At 39.5% G+C, this 16,323-nt stretch overlaps 1 protein-coding gene across 7 annotated transcripts in view; it reads left to right on the top strand.

Annotated features, from left to right (window-relative positions):
• CABIN1 (calcineurin binding protein 1) overlaps positions 1–15,481 on the top strand; it is a 122,286-nt gene extending 106,805 nt beyond the window's left edge. For 6 of the 7 annotated variants that reach the window (XM_075435086.1, XM_075435089.1, XM_075435092.1 and 3 more), the window contains 3 exons: positions 11,397–11,561; positions 13,376–13,602; positions 14,103–15,481. In XM_075435086.1, coding sequence (XP_075291201.1) covers positions 11,397–11,561; positions 13,376–13,602; positions 14,103–14,246 — 536 coding nt within the window. In that variant the 3' untranslated portion in view covers positions 14,247–15,481. The remainder of the gene's footprint in view (positions 1–11,396; positions 11,562–13,375; positions 13,603–14,102) is intronic. The other variant, XM_075435091.1, reaches the window with a different exon arrangement.
• Positions 15,482–16,323: the final 842 nt, after the last annotated feature.

Genomic DNA, 16,323 nt, shown 5'->3' on the forward strand with positions numbered 1-16,323 from the left:
TTGGTTTGCCAAGGCCACATGACGAGTCAGTACTTGAGTTCTGATTCTGGCCTGTTTTCTGGTCACTAGACCTTATTCCAAAGACTACATAAACCGAGATTTTGTCTTGGTCCTGAATTGGGCACATCTATGTGATTAATACATATTTCAGTTACTAGGATAGATTAAAAGAGTGACCACTGTCTATGTAACTTGCATGTGAAATCATGGAGTAGCAGCCTAAAAACAGTCATAATGTTTTAAACAGAGAATTTAAGTCTCTAGTAGCATAAAAATGTTTGTTTTATTTTATTGAAAGAGAAAAATCTGGGTCTTTAAAATTCCTGAAACCTTTAACAAAAGTTGAAATGATTGCAATTGAAATAAACTGGTGATTAATAGAATTAGATGCGTAGCTGTCACTGCCCTGTGTGGCGATACATAACACTGTGAAAATTCCAAGCTTTTAGATGGTTCATGAAGTTAGGATCATTACTGTTCACATTTGAGAAAAGAAGCGTCTTGACAGTACTAAAACGTTGGGAAAGTATGATTTATGGCCCTGGTATGGTTATGTGCAAGGTTAGAGTACAGGAAAAGATTGAAGAAACAGAACAAATGTTATTTACTCTATAGCACAATCGTGTGACTTGTTCAGGACTGTGTGATGTATTCGGTTGTCTACATCTTGTCTAGATGAGCAAAGAATTGAATGAGAATGCTGTCTTTTTCTTTACTGCTGTCATGGCAGGCTGGCTTGTTAGCAGTAGCCAAAATCACTGTACAAGGCAGTACTGATCCACTCTGGGGAATGAAGTCAGATTAGACCCAGTTTCAGACCTGGCTTCGGTGCCCAGAAGTGGTGTTTGTGGGACACTGCGCATGTTAAGGTGGCAGAGCACCTGCCACAGCCTGTACTTTCTTGCAACCTTAGCAGGAACGCTGTCTGAAAAAGCATTTGCTGCTGCTTTTGCTCTCTCCGTCTGTTCACGAGCTTGAGCCCTAATACTACTCACAAAATGTTGTAGACAAATTCTAGGAGCCCAGGTAAAGTTACGAATGAACCGTATACATACAGGTATTGTGCAAAGTGACAGATGAGGATACAGTGGAAACAGTGCCCAGATTTGTGAGACTTAATGGTACATAATATTAATTAATATTTAATAGACTCTGATCTATTCTGAATGTTTTGTTAATCTGGTATTGTACTTTCTGAATTTCTTATCTGTATACTTCTCATATTGAATTTCTTTCCGTATGTAGTCAGCCTTGTCATCTGAATGCACATAATCTTTTGAATTCTTCAGCATCAAAGAGCAGTTTAGGGAGAGATTGGTTTTCCCAATTAGCTAATCTATGGGTACAGGACAAAACTGAAATTTAACATCCTGTATTAGCACTTGCATTATAAACATCTGATTTTCCTTTTTCACAAATGTGTGAAGAGATTGTCTTGGGAAGGGAGGAAAGGAAAGAGGAATGATAAGGAAGGAATGGCTTAGGCGATATGTAAACCATGTTTGTTACTGTCCTTATAAAGCTAGAGAATGGAATTGCGTGGTGTTATAAGATACCTCGGCAGGCTAGTTCAGCAGAGAGTAATTCAGGTTTGTGCCTAGGCAACAGGGGAAAAGAAAAAATGAATCCTCTGTGAAGTTGCTGTACGCTTACTAAGGATCCTGGTAGGAATGACAGTGCAGATAAGAACTCATGAATTCCTTTGGTTTTCAAACAAAACTCACAAGCTTTTGTGATGTGCTTTCCTCTCTGCAGTTTCCCAGGCCACGTTGCAGTGATTGGAACGTTTCTTTTAATCTTTTGACTTTCTAGGCTTTGTTAGGGTTGTAAAGCTACATATTGTTCTTTCTTCCTTCATGCTTTCTGTACATCATCTTGGCTGAGGGAGATGGAAGTGTGAGCTGCCAGAATTACACCCCTGAAACTGTCTGGATCAGGAGGCTCTCTCTGCAGAACTCTCATTCCAGTGCTGCACGCGTGGGTTGCATCTGGCTTTCTGGCTCTCAGACCTACCTGACAGGTCATTTCTCTGGCTGAGAGAGAGACATCAATTACTGCTGTGTCCTTTCTTTTTCTTTTCTTTTTAATTCTCTTACCCCTGCATCCACCTCCTCTGAAAAGAATTATTTATAATTCTATTATAACCCTTTTTTACCTCCCTTCCATTAGCTGTTTCTGTAAAAACTCCTTCCATTTTTAGAGTAATAGGTTTTAATCTTTTTTTGTCTCTTGTCACCTCCTTGTGTATCTCTTTGTTCATGTGAACGTATTCCACATCAGAGAGTACTAGCTGCTATAATTTTCTGTGACTTCACACAGAACAAGGAATGGCTTTCCAAGCGGCGTTGATGCTATGCCACTCATTTCTTCTGTAAATATTTTAGTGAGGTTCTGTCTAGTACATGACTAACTGGTACAGAATACAGCATGATGAAGTCCAACAACAAAGTGATGATAGGTGGTAGTTTCAACATGAGAGTTTACTACATTTAGGCATAAAGGTACATGGGACTATTAGCCTTTGTGGCTCAGCCTCACATTTTTTTCTGGGGAAACCTCTCCAGCCTGTCAAGCTGTTCCAGTGTTGTACTGTTCTAAATTGCTGAAAAATCTTGACATTTGCTTCTTTTTTGCTGTCCTTATTCTAATAACAATTCTTATAAGGAATGAACAGGAAAACATTCACATCTGAGTTTTGATACCAAGATGAGGTTTTTATACTTTGATTTATTTAAAATTGTGTGTTTTGCTTAAAGCCAGCTATTAACCAAATTGGAATGTAACATCCAAGTAGAAGAGTGATGCCACCCTCACCCCATTAAATTTAAGTCCATTTGAGGCCTAAACATTTTAATATAAAAACAAGATCGTGATATAGCTGTCCAAAGTTAGAAATTCAGAGCTTAGGAAGACAGCAAGTTCTTTCTGTATTGTGCAGGGAAGCTGCACTCCATAGCCATGTGAATATGTTGCTATAATTTCAGATGTTTGTTACTTAGGTACAGCAGGGCAAGTAGAGAGGTGTAAATATATTTCAACCTGTAGAGCTTTCAGACTTTCAGAAGCACAGGAGATAAACGCAAGTGAGGACAGTTGTGTGGAAAGGTAAGTAGCACTAACTTAACAGTGTGCAATGAAGTTAAATTGTTTAAGTGTGTGCAGGCAGCAGCAGACTCCCTAAAAGACAGGTGTTCAAAATAGAGAGGGTTTTGAACTGAAAAGTCCTAAGAATTCAGTAATGATGTTGTAATATGGCAGTTCATCCTGTAGGCTTTTAACTGGCTGTCAGAGTCAGAAGAGTAGTTTTAGGTGTAAAGAGCATCTTTTCTCAGAAGTCTGCAGCTTAGTTTATTTTAACAACAGGTACATGACCTCAGGCTGATACTCAGTTCTCAGAAGACTGAGGCAGTTTAACGTAAGGGAGAGGGAAATACTGCAAAGAATTTGTATAGTCTCTAAATTTGTATTGACAGCATCTGTCTGTTTTAGAACAGTGCATGGCACAAGGGTTCACCTTGATTCCTCACAGTTTCTAGATATCCAAAGATCAGTGGACATCCACAGTCCCTATTTTTATCTGAGTGAAATAATGGAAGTTGTAGGTTGTCATCTTTCGTTGAGTTTAGCCACCTACTGATCTCAGTGTCAGAATTCTGAGTTTGCTTGTTATTAAATTTTGCAAGACAAAACACAAATTTTAAGATACTGTAATTCAGTGTACCGTAAACTTTCTGCTACATGAAATGCCAAAGTATTTGACCCTGTTGGCCATACCTTATTTTAGCTATGGATTTCAATTCAAACTTTGAGGTACTTTTTAAGTGACTGGCAGTAGTAACAGTCAACCTTCCTAACTTCACTCAGTGTCTTACTGTGTTTTTTCTGCTGATTTCAAAATCGTGCTTTAGAGCACAGAGTTGTTCTCAACAGATGGCTCAAAAAAAGCTGAAAGACAGAACAGGTTAGACTGGCCAAGGACCTGTGACCTCTTGTGAGCTCTCTTGTGATTGCAGTTACCAGGCATAAGAATTCTCTCTTAAATCCACGTGTTGTTCTACTGTTGCTTTGTGTCGTTCGTATGCAACTTGCTTTCATTGCTTCCTCCTTCATTTCCCATGTTGGCTTATCCTGGTTTTTGGCAGCTGACTTTCTCGGTTCCCAAGGCTAAGGCCCTCCAGGGCTTTAATAACTGTTCTTCAGAAGCCTGTAATCCCCAAGCCCTTTGTACCATCCTAAGGCAGAAGCTCCTAGCCGCTTCTGTTAGTGACTGCAAAGTCACGGAGAGAAATCAGCCAGGCTGCCTTCGGCTAGCTCTGCATTTGCTGTCCGATCTCTTGCTGCTTCAGCCTCCTTGGCCTTGGTGTTCTCACTTCCCCTTGTCTGATCCTTGCTTTTCATGAAGCTTTTTATTTTTCACAGTGGGTGCACTCTGAAAACAACTTCCCTGCTGAATGTCAGCAGGGGGGTTCCTGTTGGTGACCTTTTGCCTAGTGCGCAGACGGTACCAGTCAGTTGTGTCTTTTCCCTTTGGAAGTATGCTGATTTGCTTTGCTATTGCAAGATTCATTCCAGAAGAGTTTTTCAGTACGCTTCATGTCCATTTCTGATCTTTACCCTTTGGATTTCTTAAGTTTTATTTATTCAATACGATGCTGTGCAGAAAATCCTTTGGAATTAAAATGGTAGTTGTTTTTATGTACCAATGTTAGATCAGTAGGAACAAGCAGAACGGGAGCGGCAGCTTCGCGCCTGCGGCTGGTGAGGTGATGGTGCGTAACCAGGCATTCGCTGCAGTCTGGGCAGGTCTGTGGTCCAAGAGGCTCTCTAGCCCCACGCACCTTTAGATCCCCCGGAAAACCCCAGGAGTCACTGGCCTATGGATACCTTACACAAATGGAACACATCTTTGGGAGACCTGTTGTAAAAAGATTTGTAAGAGAACATGTTAATCATGCTGTATTGTTACAGCACGTTTCAGTTTCACTAGTTTTCGGTTATTGCCAGCAGCATACAATTTATATATATTCCTGCACAAAAGAAGACTGAGGAGAGATCTGGTTGTAAGCCTGCTGCCATAGGTATTACGTTACTTACAAAGTTCTTAGAAAATTGTGGGCTATCATTAAATTCTTTTAGGAGATTTTGTAACAGTGGCTTTTGCTGATTTGCATTGTGCTTAGCTGGCTAACAGGCCAAAGAAGGATGAAATACTTACAGAAAAGGAAAGGTCTTACAGCTTTCATTAGGTAACCAGTGCATAGAATTCAGAAGCAGTAGACTGCAAGTGAGTGACTGTTACTATCTGCAGGTGCTGTCCAAATGATGTGTGCTTGCTGAACCAGATATTAAAACACAAAATCAATCAGCTGTATTTTCATAATGCCATTTGAAGGTTCATGTGATTGAGTATCAGACTGTTGTCTTTTTGATCTAGGCCCATACTTTTTTTTTTTTTTAGTGGAATTTTGTTTTGTTTTAAATAGAGAGCAAGAAAGTCAGTATTGAGTTGAAGGGCTTGTCTTTACCAACATGCACACCAGCGTTCTGCACCTCAGGAAACTTGGTAGCAGCAGGAAATGTTTTTGGATGTGGGAACTCCGCTGCCTCTGCTGTTAGACTGGCCCCAGCGTGGTAGCTTTGGAATTAGTATGGGTTAGGGACTATTCCCAGGAAGCACTTCCAGAGCAGTCACCTGTTACAAGTTTTGCTCCCGTTAATGTTGTTCTGTGACAGCTGACCTCAGTGCTAGGAAGCATTTTGGGATATGTCTCATGTAATTGTACAGTAGACTCTCTGTTCAGGACCCTAGTGATAAATATAGCAGTATGCCATGGTATTACAGTGCAAACTTCTGTTCACCAGACTGCTTGAATTTCTTTCATTTCAGGGGGCAATAAAACTTGTGCTCTGCAGCTTTTCACCTCCAAAATTACTCTTGACACTTAATTTTTAACACATGGCTTTGTGTGTCAGCTTTGAATGTAACTTCCTGAATTTGGCATTTCAAGTCAAATACTTATTTCTACAGCTATGACTATGGTAGTGTTGTTTTAGAAATAAATTTCATGGCAGGATATTTGGAATGAATTTAGAGAAAGAAACTGTGTAAGGAAAGGGTACTGAGTATACCTACCGCATCCCGTGATGAACTAAATAGTCTCACTGCCTGCTGTGGTGTAGTACCTCATGGCAGATACAATTTGAGGGCTAATGCCCCCATTATTTCTGTAGGTCAGCATCCTTATGAACTGTGTTCAGCTGAACAAACCTGTGTTCCAGTGCAGTCTTTCCATTGACTTAGTAACACAGTGTATGGGGAAACTCTGAGCTCCTTCAGATTCAAGCTTTCCATGGCCTTAGCAAGTGCTGTATGGGGAAAAAAAGCTGTATTAATTCCCAGCACTCCGGAGGGTGAGGCACATGAAGTACAGAAAATTAATTGTTTTTGCATTAGTGCTATTCTTTGGAAATGTGGTAAGATATTTACTCCACTGTGTCAGGGAGCAAAGGATCAGACCCATTTCCATCACCATGAAAAAAAATCGGAATAATGTCTTGTACCTTGTATGGTAAATAATTAACAGTCCATTCTGTGAACAATTGCATGTGTTGTGAATGGCCATTAAAATACAAAGTAAACCAGTTGTTACTGGGACTAGTAAAAAAAGTATTTCCTAGCGTCTGCAGGCACATAGAATTCAGTCCTTACTCTTTTGAAGTGGTTGAAAGGCAAGGTAGCACCGATCTGCTAAATCATAGTAATGTACTTTCAGGTTTTTTGTCTTGACACACGGAACTGCTGGGGAAGGTATTTTGCAGAGGGATGAAGGCAAGTCGTGCAAATGCTTTATTTAAGCACTTCAAGCTGTTGTCTGTTCATTCCTCCGAGCATTCGCTTTTGAAATCATATCAATATTCTGTCCCGGAGTTCAAAGCTCAGCTCCTTCCTTTTTCCTATAATGAAGTGATGTTTTGTGCACGCACCGTAAGTTGCTTGTATCCTTTAATGTATCTGTGCTATGATACTTCAAACTTCTTCCATCAGAAGCTGGAAAACATTTTTTCCAGGTGCTAGTCACATTTTCTGGGTTTGTCTTTCAGTTGTCATGTAATAGGTTTAGTGCATGACTAAAGGATTTTTTGAAATTCCACATAAAATGTTCTATAACACTGTAGTGTTAGTGTCTCTTATACCTGACAGCATGACACAATCACGTACAGTGCAGTGCAGAGAGACCAGAGCAGCTGTTTACTGGTTACAGTCTTATTGCTTTTAAACTTTCTCCACATCTGCAAATTGCCAAGCAAATGTTCTTGATGGTGTTATTTTTCACTTTATACACCTCACAATAGCAAAGTAAATTGTCTCAATATAAAAACAGTTGCAGGAATCGTATAATCTGTATGTTTATAGTGTGTGGACATATGTATATAGTATGTTCACTGTATAAAGAGAGACAGAGAGAGAATATTAACTGTGATGAAGTCATGAACCCAGGCACCCGCTATAGGCATCTGCAAACACTGGTTACCCTGGCAACAAGTGGAAAGAGGTTGGAGAGGAAAGCTGGAGTAGGTTGTTGCATTGAATTGTTTTCAGCTTGTTTCTTCCTCACTAAAGCAGGGAGATGTTAAAAGGTATGATGTCCCTCTTTCTGTGTGTGTACTATTTTATATGTATTTAGACAGTTGTTGGGAAAGAGAAGGCTAAAACCAAAATACTTGTAATGCAACTCAATTGGAGATGAACTTCTTGATATAAATAATCATATGCATTGCAGATTTGTGCTTTTTCTATGTGCTTAGTTTTTGTGTGTTGTGGTGTAAGGTGAGAGTGCTAAATGGATCTCTGGAGTGCAGTACCTGTCCCGTCTTCAGCGTGGAGACCAGTGACTGTTGCATATTCTGTCTTCAGAAACTGATTTTATTTTAAACTGGGTTCATAGAGCTGATGTTTGGAAACCTGCCAGGACAGCACAGTACTGGTAATACCAAAAGATTTGTTAACTGACAGTAAATCTGAGCTTCTGAATACCTTCATAATGTGCTGTGCTTATGTTCTTGTGCTCTTGCACTTGTGCAGAATATTGTGGCTCATAAGTTAGTGGAGTCTTTACCTCCCTGGGGAAAGTTTTTATTAGAAAAACTAGGACGTTCAGGGCTATAACAGCCTCTTCTACAAGATAAATATCAAGATACTCTCTTCAGAAGTCTGTTTTAGACGAGTAATAGGAGATACAACTGTGTGTTTCTTCTTGATTATCTTTCTGTCTTTTGCCCTTTTCATCTGTAATGAAAAAAGATGCACTGTGCACTGTGTTAAAGTGTAAATAGTATAAATTCTATATACCTGAAACGACCAATTCTTGTCATTTTCGAGAATTTAAAAAAAATATTTTGTTCATCAACTTTATTTTTAACTTAGAAATAATGCTATTCAAGGGAATATTAAAAAAAAAAATTAAATTGCATGGTCCTAAAAAAATTAAGTGTATGACCCGATCGGGGATATAATTCAGTCACTGTGTATTTAACACCTCTGACAGCAAGGGACTGATTAACAAACAGTGGTTCTTGGGGTCTTATGTACTGAAAGACGCAGCCTGATAGAATATTAACAAGTGTTGTTATCAGAAGTGCAGTGACAGAAATACGCACTTAGTCTGCCAGACTCCTGCCCCTTCATTTTCATTCACTTCTATGTGAAAAAGGGCTGACATAATTTTATTCAAATCAAATCTAATTTTACTACACTAGAAAACTGGATCTTCAAAACAAACAAAACCAAATATGATACGGGAGATGGAGATGCTTATGAGTATGCTGATTGCTCATAAAAGAACATAGACTGATGGCAGTCCTGTAGCATCTTCCTAGAAATAGGCTGCTCAAAAGAGCTTTGGTTGGTGGGGCAAAATTTAGTTAAAATAAAGCACAGCAAATCAGCTTAAGCAATGATATATCTTATAATTAAACAAAGGTTATAACCAGCATAAGAGGTAGAGTTTTGTCATTAAACAATAATGCAAATCAGAGCTCTTATTCTGAATGATGAACTAATAAGTCCCTAATGTAATTTAGCAGTTGAGTACATACAAAACTGTTCTCAGTTAGCAGTGTAGTTGAGGCTGTAGGATTTGCAGTTTATTTGTGTCTAGAATTCTATCTGCTAAATTAATTGCTGGTTTTGTATTCTTGGTTAATAAATGGATAAGATTCTGTTAGTACTTACTCTGCATGCTTACGACTCTGAGTTTGGAGTGTTGAAGTAAGTTAAAAAGGAGTTGACAGCTTAGCTGTCTTGTAGGGTAATCTTCTGAAATAATCATTTTCATCTTGCTTTTCTTCAAATGTTGATGTAATTTTTCTTTCTATGTATTGATCAAGTAGCCGTTTCAGTGTGGGAGTCTTCCGGGTTTCGACTGCAGCTTGTTGTCAGATGCTGGCGGTGTAAGGGGATATGTGTATATTGGCTTCGGGCCACGTTGGGGCTGATCCTTCTGCATACAGTCTCTTGTACTTTGTCAGCGTGTGGTTGAATCATATGTGTATCAGGTGTAAAGGACAGGCAGACACACCAAACAATCCTTCGGCTATCCTCCGCTGCTTAAACAGGGAAGCAATGAAATACAGTTTTCCTAGTCAAGATTCCTGTAGTTGAAGTGCTTCTGTGTTGTTTTAACCTGATTTGGTCTGTTAATACAATGTATGTATAGATGCAACTATTATTTTCCTACTTCCGATGCTGTATTTTGAAGTACCCATAGAGAAATCTGCAAGAGAGTGCTGAGAATGAGAACTACATTTTTCTGCATTAGACCTTTCCATTTTGTGCTTGATAGTGAGTGGAACATCACAGAACAGAAGCTGCCTGTGATTTGTGCTGTAGTGTGTGACCTTTCCTTTTCGGAAACTATTGGAGAATTCTCTGCAAGCAAACTCATTTATCCTAAGGCTTATATTGGCTGTCAGCTACAAGTTTAGATGATGGGTTCTTTTCTTTACCAATGAAAATTAGTGGATGAAAGAACTTACAGCCTGCTTTGGTAAGCCTTTTTTTGCACAAATTATTCAAGAACCGTAGAAAATCCAATTCATTAGAAAGGTTGCGTCTTTCAAACTGCATTGATCTGACTTTTACCAAGCTGTTAAGCTGTGATGTTATTGTAAGCATTTTCTGCAATGGGAACTCTTGTACAGGAGAATATTACCTTGGTAAATTCCAAGTTCTTACCTATGTTGTTGAAGATGGAGAAGTGTTTTCAGCATTTGAGGACGTGGGATTATTTTTCCTATGAGGAGAAGTTGAAATATGTATTCCTATTTGAGACATCATACTGTCAAAATTCTAAATTAATTTAGAGCATGGACATGTAAAGAATTTTAGAGCAATATATGTGAATATATCTGTGAATATATATTGCATCTGCCTGTGCACACCTTAGCCTGTGTAAATATAAGGTGATTCAAATCAAACTAGACAGCCCTTTGTTTCTGAAGGATGTTTTCATTTTTATCAGAGAGTACGCGCTTGTTTGTGTGTCCATAGCCTTGAAAGGCTAGCTGCTGTTTCCTTCTGCCCTTCGCAGAAAGGGCACCAGGAGCTCTCGGTAGTTCAGTGAGAATTACTCCTGTTATGTGCAGTATGCAGCCCAGTGTGTAGGAAAACTGATTTAACACGGCATTAATTTAAAAGCAGATACAGGTGGTACGTAATAAAGAGGTTGTCCACGCAGAGATTCCGAGTTACAAACATCCCACGTTCTGCAATAGCAGAAGGTGGGATTTTTAGACTAACGTATTTCTAGAGGTAGAGTGAACATACAGTGAAAAGTGGGCATTTAGTATAACTTCATACTGGTTACATAAAAACCAGATTTAGCCCTGTTACTGGATGTTCACAGTAATTAATCTTACTTATCAGTAAGCTGCACTTCAGCTTGGCATTTGCCTGTGGTTACAGATCGGAGAGGGGCCATCATTAAGGGCGATGGATTTTGCTCTGCATGTGTGGCAGGCGTTTCAGCCCTCACGTCTCTGGAGGAGAATGGTCAGTTGCATGTGTGTGTTCCTTGCAGAGGTGCAGAGATAACAAAATGTCATACACAGGATTTTTTTCTTCAGCTTTTGAAATGATACTTGATTTTTTTTTTTTTATTATTTTAAAAGAGGCTGAATTGATGGCACCAAGTTGAATAAGTTGGTATTACCATCTTAGCTTGACAATATTTAATTTCACTCAGTCATGTTACGGTTTAGAAGTAGAGCAAGTGTTAAAAGTGTAAAAAAAGAAAAAAAAAAAAAATTCTACCAGTTGGTTAGACAGCAAAAGGACTGAGGCTTAGGAGAGAGATCAGGATGTCTCTTAATCTGTGAACTGTATTTCATTAATAAAGAGCAAGAAGAGCTTGAAGTGCCTTTGGAGGGCCTTGGATTCCAGCAGCAGGAGTCACGGCTTTGTCAGCAGATGAAAATGGCTACTGTCGCACCATCGCCAGAGCCTGTTTGCTGGCAAGTGGAATCAGTGACCAGCACAAATTCAGGACATGTTTGTACCCAAGGTAGGAGCTTTCTGTGCTTCAGAGAATTCTGCAAATGCGTGGTTAGTTGCGGATCAGTCTGTAGGGACTGATTGGTTGATTGATTGGGTAGCTGGGGTGTGTATTGCTCAGTTGCTCTGCCTGCCTTCCAGTCAAGTATTCCAGAGTTTACAGGCATTCCTGGCAACGTCCCAGCTTCCTGGGAAAGTGCCTTGTTGTCCCTTAATGGTTATTCTTTTTGGTGTATGACTCACATGCTAAATACCCCAGCAGCAAAGCCAAATAAAAAAAACTCCTAGTACCAGGCTATCGTGCTATATGGTTTGTGCATCTTTTAAAGTAGAATTTTTCTTTTATTTAAAGTCGTATACAAGGCAATGTGGAAACACTTTGGATTACACTACTGGAATATTTAGCAGAAGGAAACAATTTTTCACAAAACCTGACTCAGTCTGAGTAAACATAAAAAACTGCATTACAGCAGTTTATGTTTTCTATCCCTCCTCTGCCCCCTTCCCAAGAGAAGTACAAGTTGGTGTTTTAATTGAAAAAGTGTAAAACTTGGTATTTCCGGGAGGCATAATCTAGATATTCATGTTTGGGGTATCGTGGTTTTCTTTTTTGTGAGAGCCAGATTATCCCGTGTCTGATTACTTCAACATTTCTGGTGCTGGACTCTGGAATCATTGGCTGCCCATGGAGATGGTTCGCTGACCTTGAGGGAAAGCCGTGCCTCATCTGTTGTGGTAGTGCTTACGTTCTTTTGTGGAGTTGAGAACATACAACTCAATTTTGCATCCCGTAGTAGTTAGTTCTACGGTTGGTTCTTTTTCAGGATAGCATTAGGAAGCTGGCATTTTATTTTGCTGTGTTTAAGTGGCCATGTCAGTTCCAGAAATCTGCCAGAGATGGATTTGACAAGACTGAATCTGAAAAAATGTATACGAACGCCTCTCATTATTATCAGTCTGAGATAGATGCTGGTGTTCTCGTTCATATAACTTGAAAAAAAAAAAAACAAAACAGTTTTGGCTCCATAAGAAGCAGCGCTATTAGTAAGCGATTAAGAAATCTCTTAACATATTGTCAGTTTTTCATGTGAAAGCATTGTCTTCTACTGGTTGTTGTTGTATATATATTATTTTGCAATACAATAGTGCCTAAGGAAGGGCCGGATCCCTCTTTACTTCAGGAGATGAACCCTGTCTGAGCAAGTTTGCGTTGTAAAGACCACAAGCTGAGACACGTGGGAAGTATGTGGAAATGATGCTGACTAGTGTGGCGGGCAGTGGCATGAGCAAGAGGAGGCTTTTATGGCAGGATTTGAAGAGACTAATGAGGAAATTGACAGGTGTTATTGTGTATTTTTCTTAAATTGTTGAGGAGTTGCTATCAGTAATTAGAGGCAGTGCTATGGTGGAGGAAATTAAGCCTCGTGAGTAAAGCCAAGTAGCTTTATGTGTTGCATTGCAGGACAGAGAGGCAGTTAGAGAATGCAAAGGTAAGATAATTGCATCTGAAACAACAAATGGGAAAATGCTGATTGTAGTAGCCTGCTAACTAGATGTAGGTGGGTCAGTGCTGCATTGCCAGTTGTCATACTTGGTCAGACTGAGCTTCTACTGTCCAGTAAGATGGGTTTTTTAATTATTATTGGTTTCAGGTTGTCCTAAAATGTTGAGGCACTTTCTGATCATTCTGATCCTTAATTGAAGCAAGGCTTGAAGATAGGCCTTTTGAGCCAGCTGTATGTCTAACAATTGTTCCCTCTTCTTTGACATCTGAAATATTTGATAGCTTCCTAACATGTTTTTTTCTTATTATTTTCTGTTTAGCCTCCAATTCCAAGCCTGAACTCAGCTCCAGTTCACAGACTTTGGGAAGTCAGCAGAACAAAACAGATGGCACCCGAGTAAAAACTCGCATTCTGCCCAACATGCCAAAGCTTTTCATACCTTCATCTGTCACCAAATTTCCACCTGAGATCACTATCACTCCACCCACTCCCACCCTCCTTTCTCCAAAGGGCAGCATTTCAGAAGAGACCAAGCAAAAATTAAAGGTAATAAAAGGGAAACAGTAATTTTTTAGTTTATTTTTTTAATCTTAATTCTCCTCTCAATAAAATACTTGTGTGAAAGGAGCAACGGTTCCTGTCCCCACTTCATAACTGGAGATAGAATAAGCAGTGGAAGAAGATGCTAGCTGTTATCAGCAGGAGCCAGTTTTAAAGGACTGGTCAGGTGTTGGCTTTGGGTGAAGTCATAGTTATCCTAGTCCCTTAACCCTTTTCTGAGGGAAGTGGAGAAAATTACAAAAAGGGGTGAGGAAGCTGTTGAAGCCATTGCAAGTCTTAGGTTAGTGGAAGCTACCAGAATATTAACTGTGGGGAAGCCTACTGGTAAATGTTATGTTGTTTCACATTACGATGCCGTATCTTTTACAGAAGTAAGAGGGCTATTGTATGTGAAGGAATAGCAACCAGGTGGCTTTTATCCCTGTGATCATGGGTTTGTCCTGACTATTTAGCAATATATTCTCTCTCTCTCTTTTTGGGATCAGTCTGCTATTTTATCTGCTCAGTCTGCAGCGAATGTAAAGAAGGAGAGCCTTTGTCAGCCAGCTTTGGAAATCTTAGAGACCTCAAGCCAGGAGTCCTCACTGGAAAGTGATACTGATGAAGATGATGACTACATGGACATATGACTGAATTCTGGCCATCACCAACACCAACCATATAACCATTCTTCTTGTTGCCAGCATCTCTGGCAGTCGAAACATCTTCGTTGGCATTACTCTCCATTTAATCTGCATCATTGTGTTCTTCACTTTCATTACCTTTGTTATCACCACTACAACTTGTATTGCCTTCAAAATCTTCGCCATTCTCCCCATCATGGTGCTTGATGGAACGAATGATTGTTTACCAGGCAGTTAATTAATTTGGACCACGCTGTCACCTTTAACTTCAGTGAATGCGAGGATATTTTAAGCTGCAATTCACATCTCTACTGTTCCCGCTTCTTCAAACCAGAGCCTTGGGAGTCACTCCAGTAGCTCTTTTCTATAGCATTTTCTTCCTTTTTGTTGTCATTTTGCATTTTCCCCACTAGTTGTTTTTCTCCGTATAATTCAACAACCTAATGTCTGTGTAGCCATGCCACGATTAGTCCAACAGCTCCTTTTAAGGTGAATGGAGTAGGAAAAAATTGCTGAGTGGGTAGAGGTTTTAATTACATCAAGAAAGTCTATGGCTCTGTTGCAGGGCGAGAAGGGTGAGCTGAGAGTCTGTCAGCTCCTTGGCACTGCCAGGTGCTTTGTTAGAATTTGACTCAGTGACAATAGGCAAAGAACCAGCTTTTCCAGGCAGACACGGGGGTTGGCCTCCTGTTTGTGCTCATTTCACACCAATGTATGAGGTCCAGCAAAAATTACCTACCTGAATGTTGGCTTAAAGAACTGATCTTTCCAGAATTGTCTTATAGTCCTTTCTCTTCTAATGCCTTGGACAAGCATTTTGAATTGGGGGCTAGATGGTATTTTTATGGTGGTATTGAAAGAACTTGAAAGATTTCAATACCGTTTCAGTAATGTCTGTTTTTTACAGAATGACACGAAAAGGTGTTTTTTATCTATCTACAGAGGGACTGCTCACAGTTATTTATATGAGAAAATAATGGTAACAAAGATTTTTTTTTTTAACTAAATGTTAACTTTGTAAAATAAATAATGCAAACCATGAAAAAAAAAGTCACACACCATATATACACATGCGTGCGCCCACACACATATATATGTGTATGTACATATATATGTATGTATATGAAAAAAGAAAATGCATACAGCTTGCAACGTCAGATTTCTTTGTGTTTGGGGGAGTTGGTTTTCTGTAAAATGCGGAGCTTTGTATAAACTTTTGGTTTTTTTCTAATAAAGTTGAAATGTACTGTTGTCTCTGTTTGTCTGAGAGGGCAAGGTGCCGTGGTTCTGGAAAAAGTACTACTCCTCTCTTCCTTTTATTTCTTGGATAAGAAGGGGGGGACAGGGAACCTCTTCCTTTTCTGAAGGCTGACAGAGCTCTTTGGGTGGGTTTGGTCTTGTGTGACCTGGAACCTGGGTCAGCCAGCATTGCCTGCAACGGGTTCACTTCCCCATTGAGACGTGATGTGAATTCTTTTTCACCTGTCTGAACATCTTCAAATACTGATGAAAAACAAAAGGGGGAAGACAACACATGGTGAATGGGATCACATAGAATATTTGGCTGTACAAATTAGCATTTAATCCACTATTACAGCGATCACTCTCATTCACTGTAAGAATAGTAAATGGACTGTGGATAGAAAGAAGCAGTGTCAAACTTCGTATTTCAAGTTTATTCTCATGTTCTGGGTTGTTTGTTTTGAACAAAATGTAATGTATAAGCAAGTGAGCATGTCCATCCTGGGCATATTATCAAATGTTCGTGTGACTTTTTTTGCTTACTACAAGTGATGTGTGAGCTGGATGCAAGTGATGTGGAAAAGATCAGGTAGGTAACTGAGTGGTAAAAGCAAATGGGTATGTTCAATACTAACATGCTTTCAGTGTTTGCTTTTTACCTTGGTGTAAGTTATAAATACAGTGTCTAGCATACCGTATTGTCATGGACTGGTAATAGGTCAAGGTAGCTTTAGATAATCAGGCATGATCTCTATTAGAAGGTAGCTCAGGAAAAAAGAAATTAGCTTCTTAGGAGAAATGGAACAGAGCTTGGAGGATGCAGTTCTGAATAGAGCTCTTT

This window comes from Opisthocomus hoazin, chromosome 13, assembly GCF_030867145.1.
Source record: "Opisthocomus hoazin isolate bOpiHoa1 chromosome 13, bOpiHoa1.hap1, whole genome shotgun sequence".
Lineage (NCBI taxonomy): Eukaryota > Metazoa > Chordata > Aves > Opisthocomiformes > Opisthocomidae > Opisthocomus > Opisthocomus hoazin.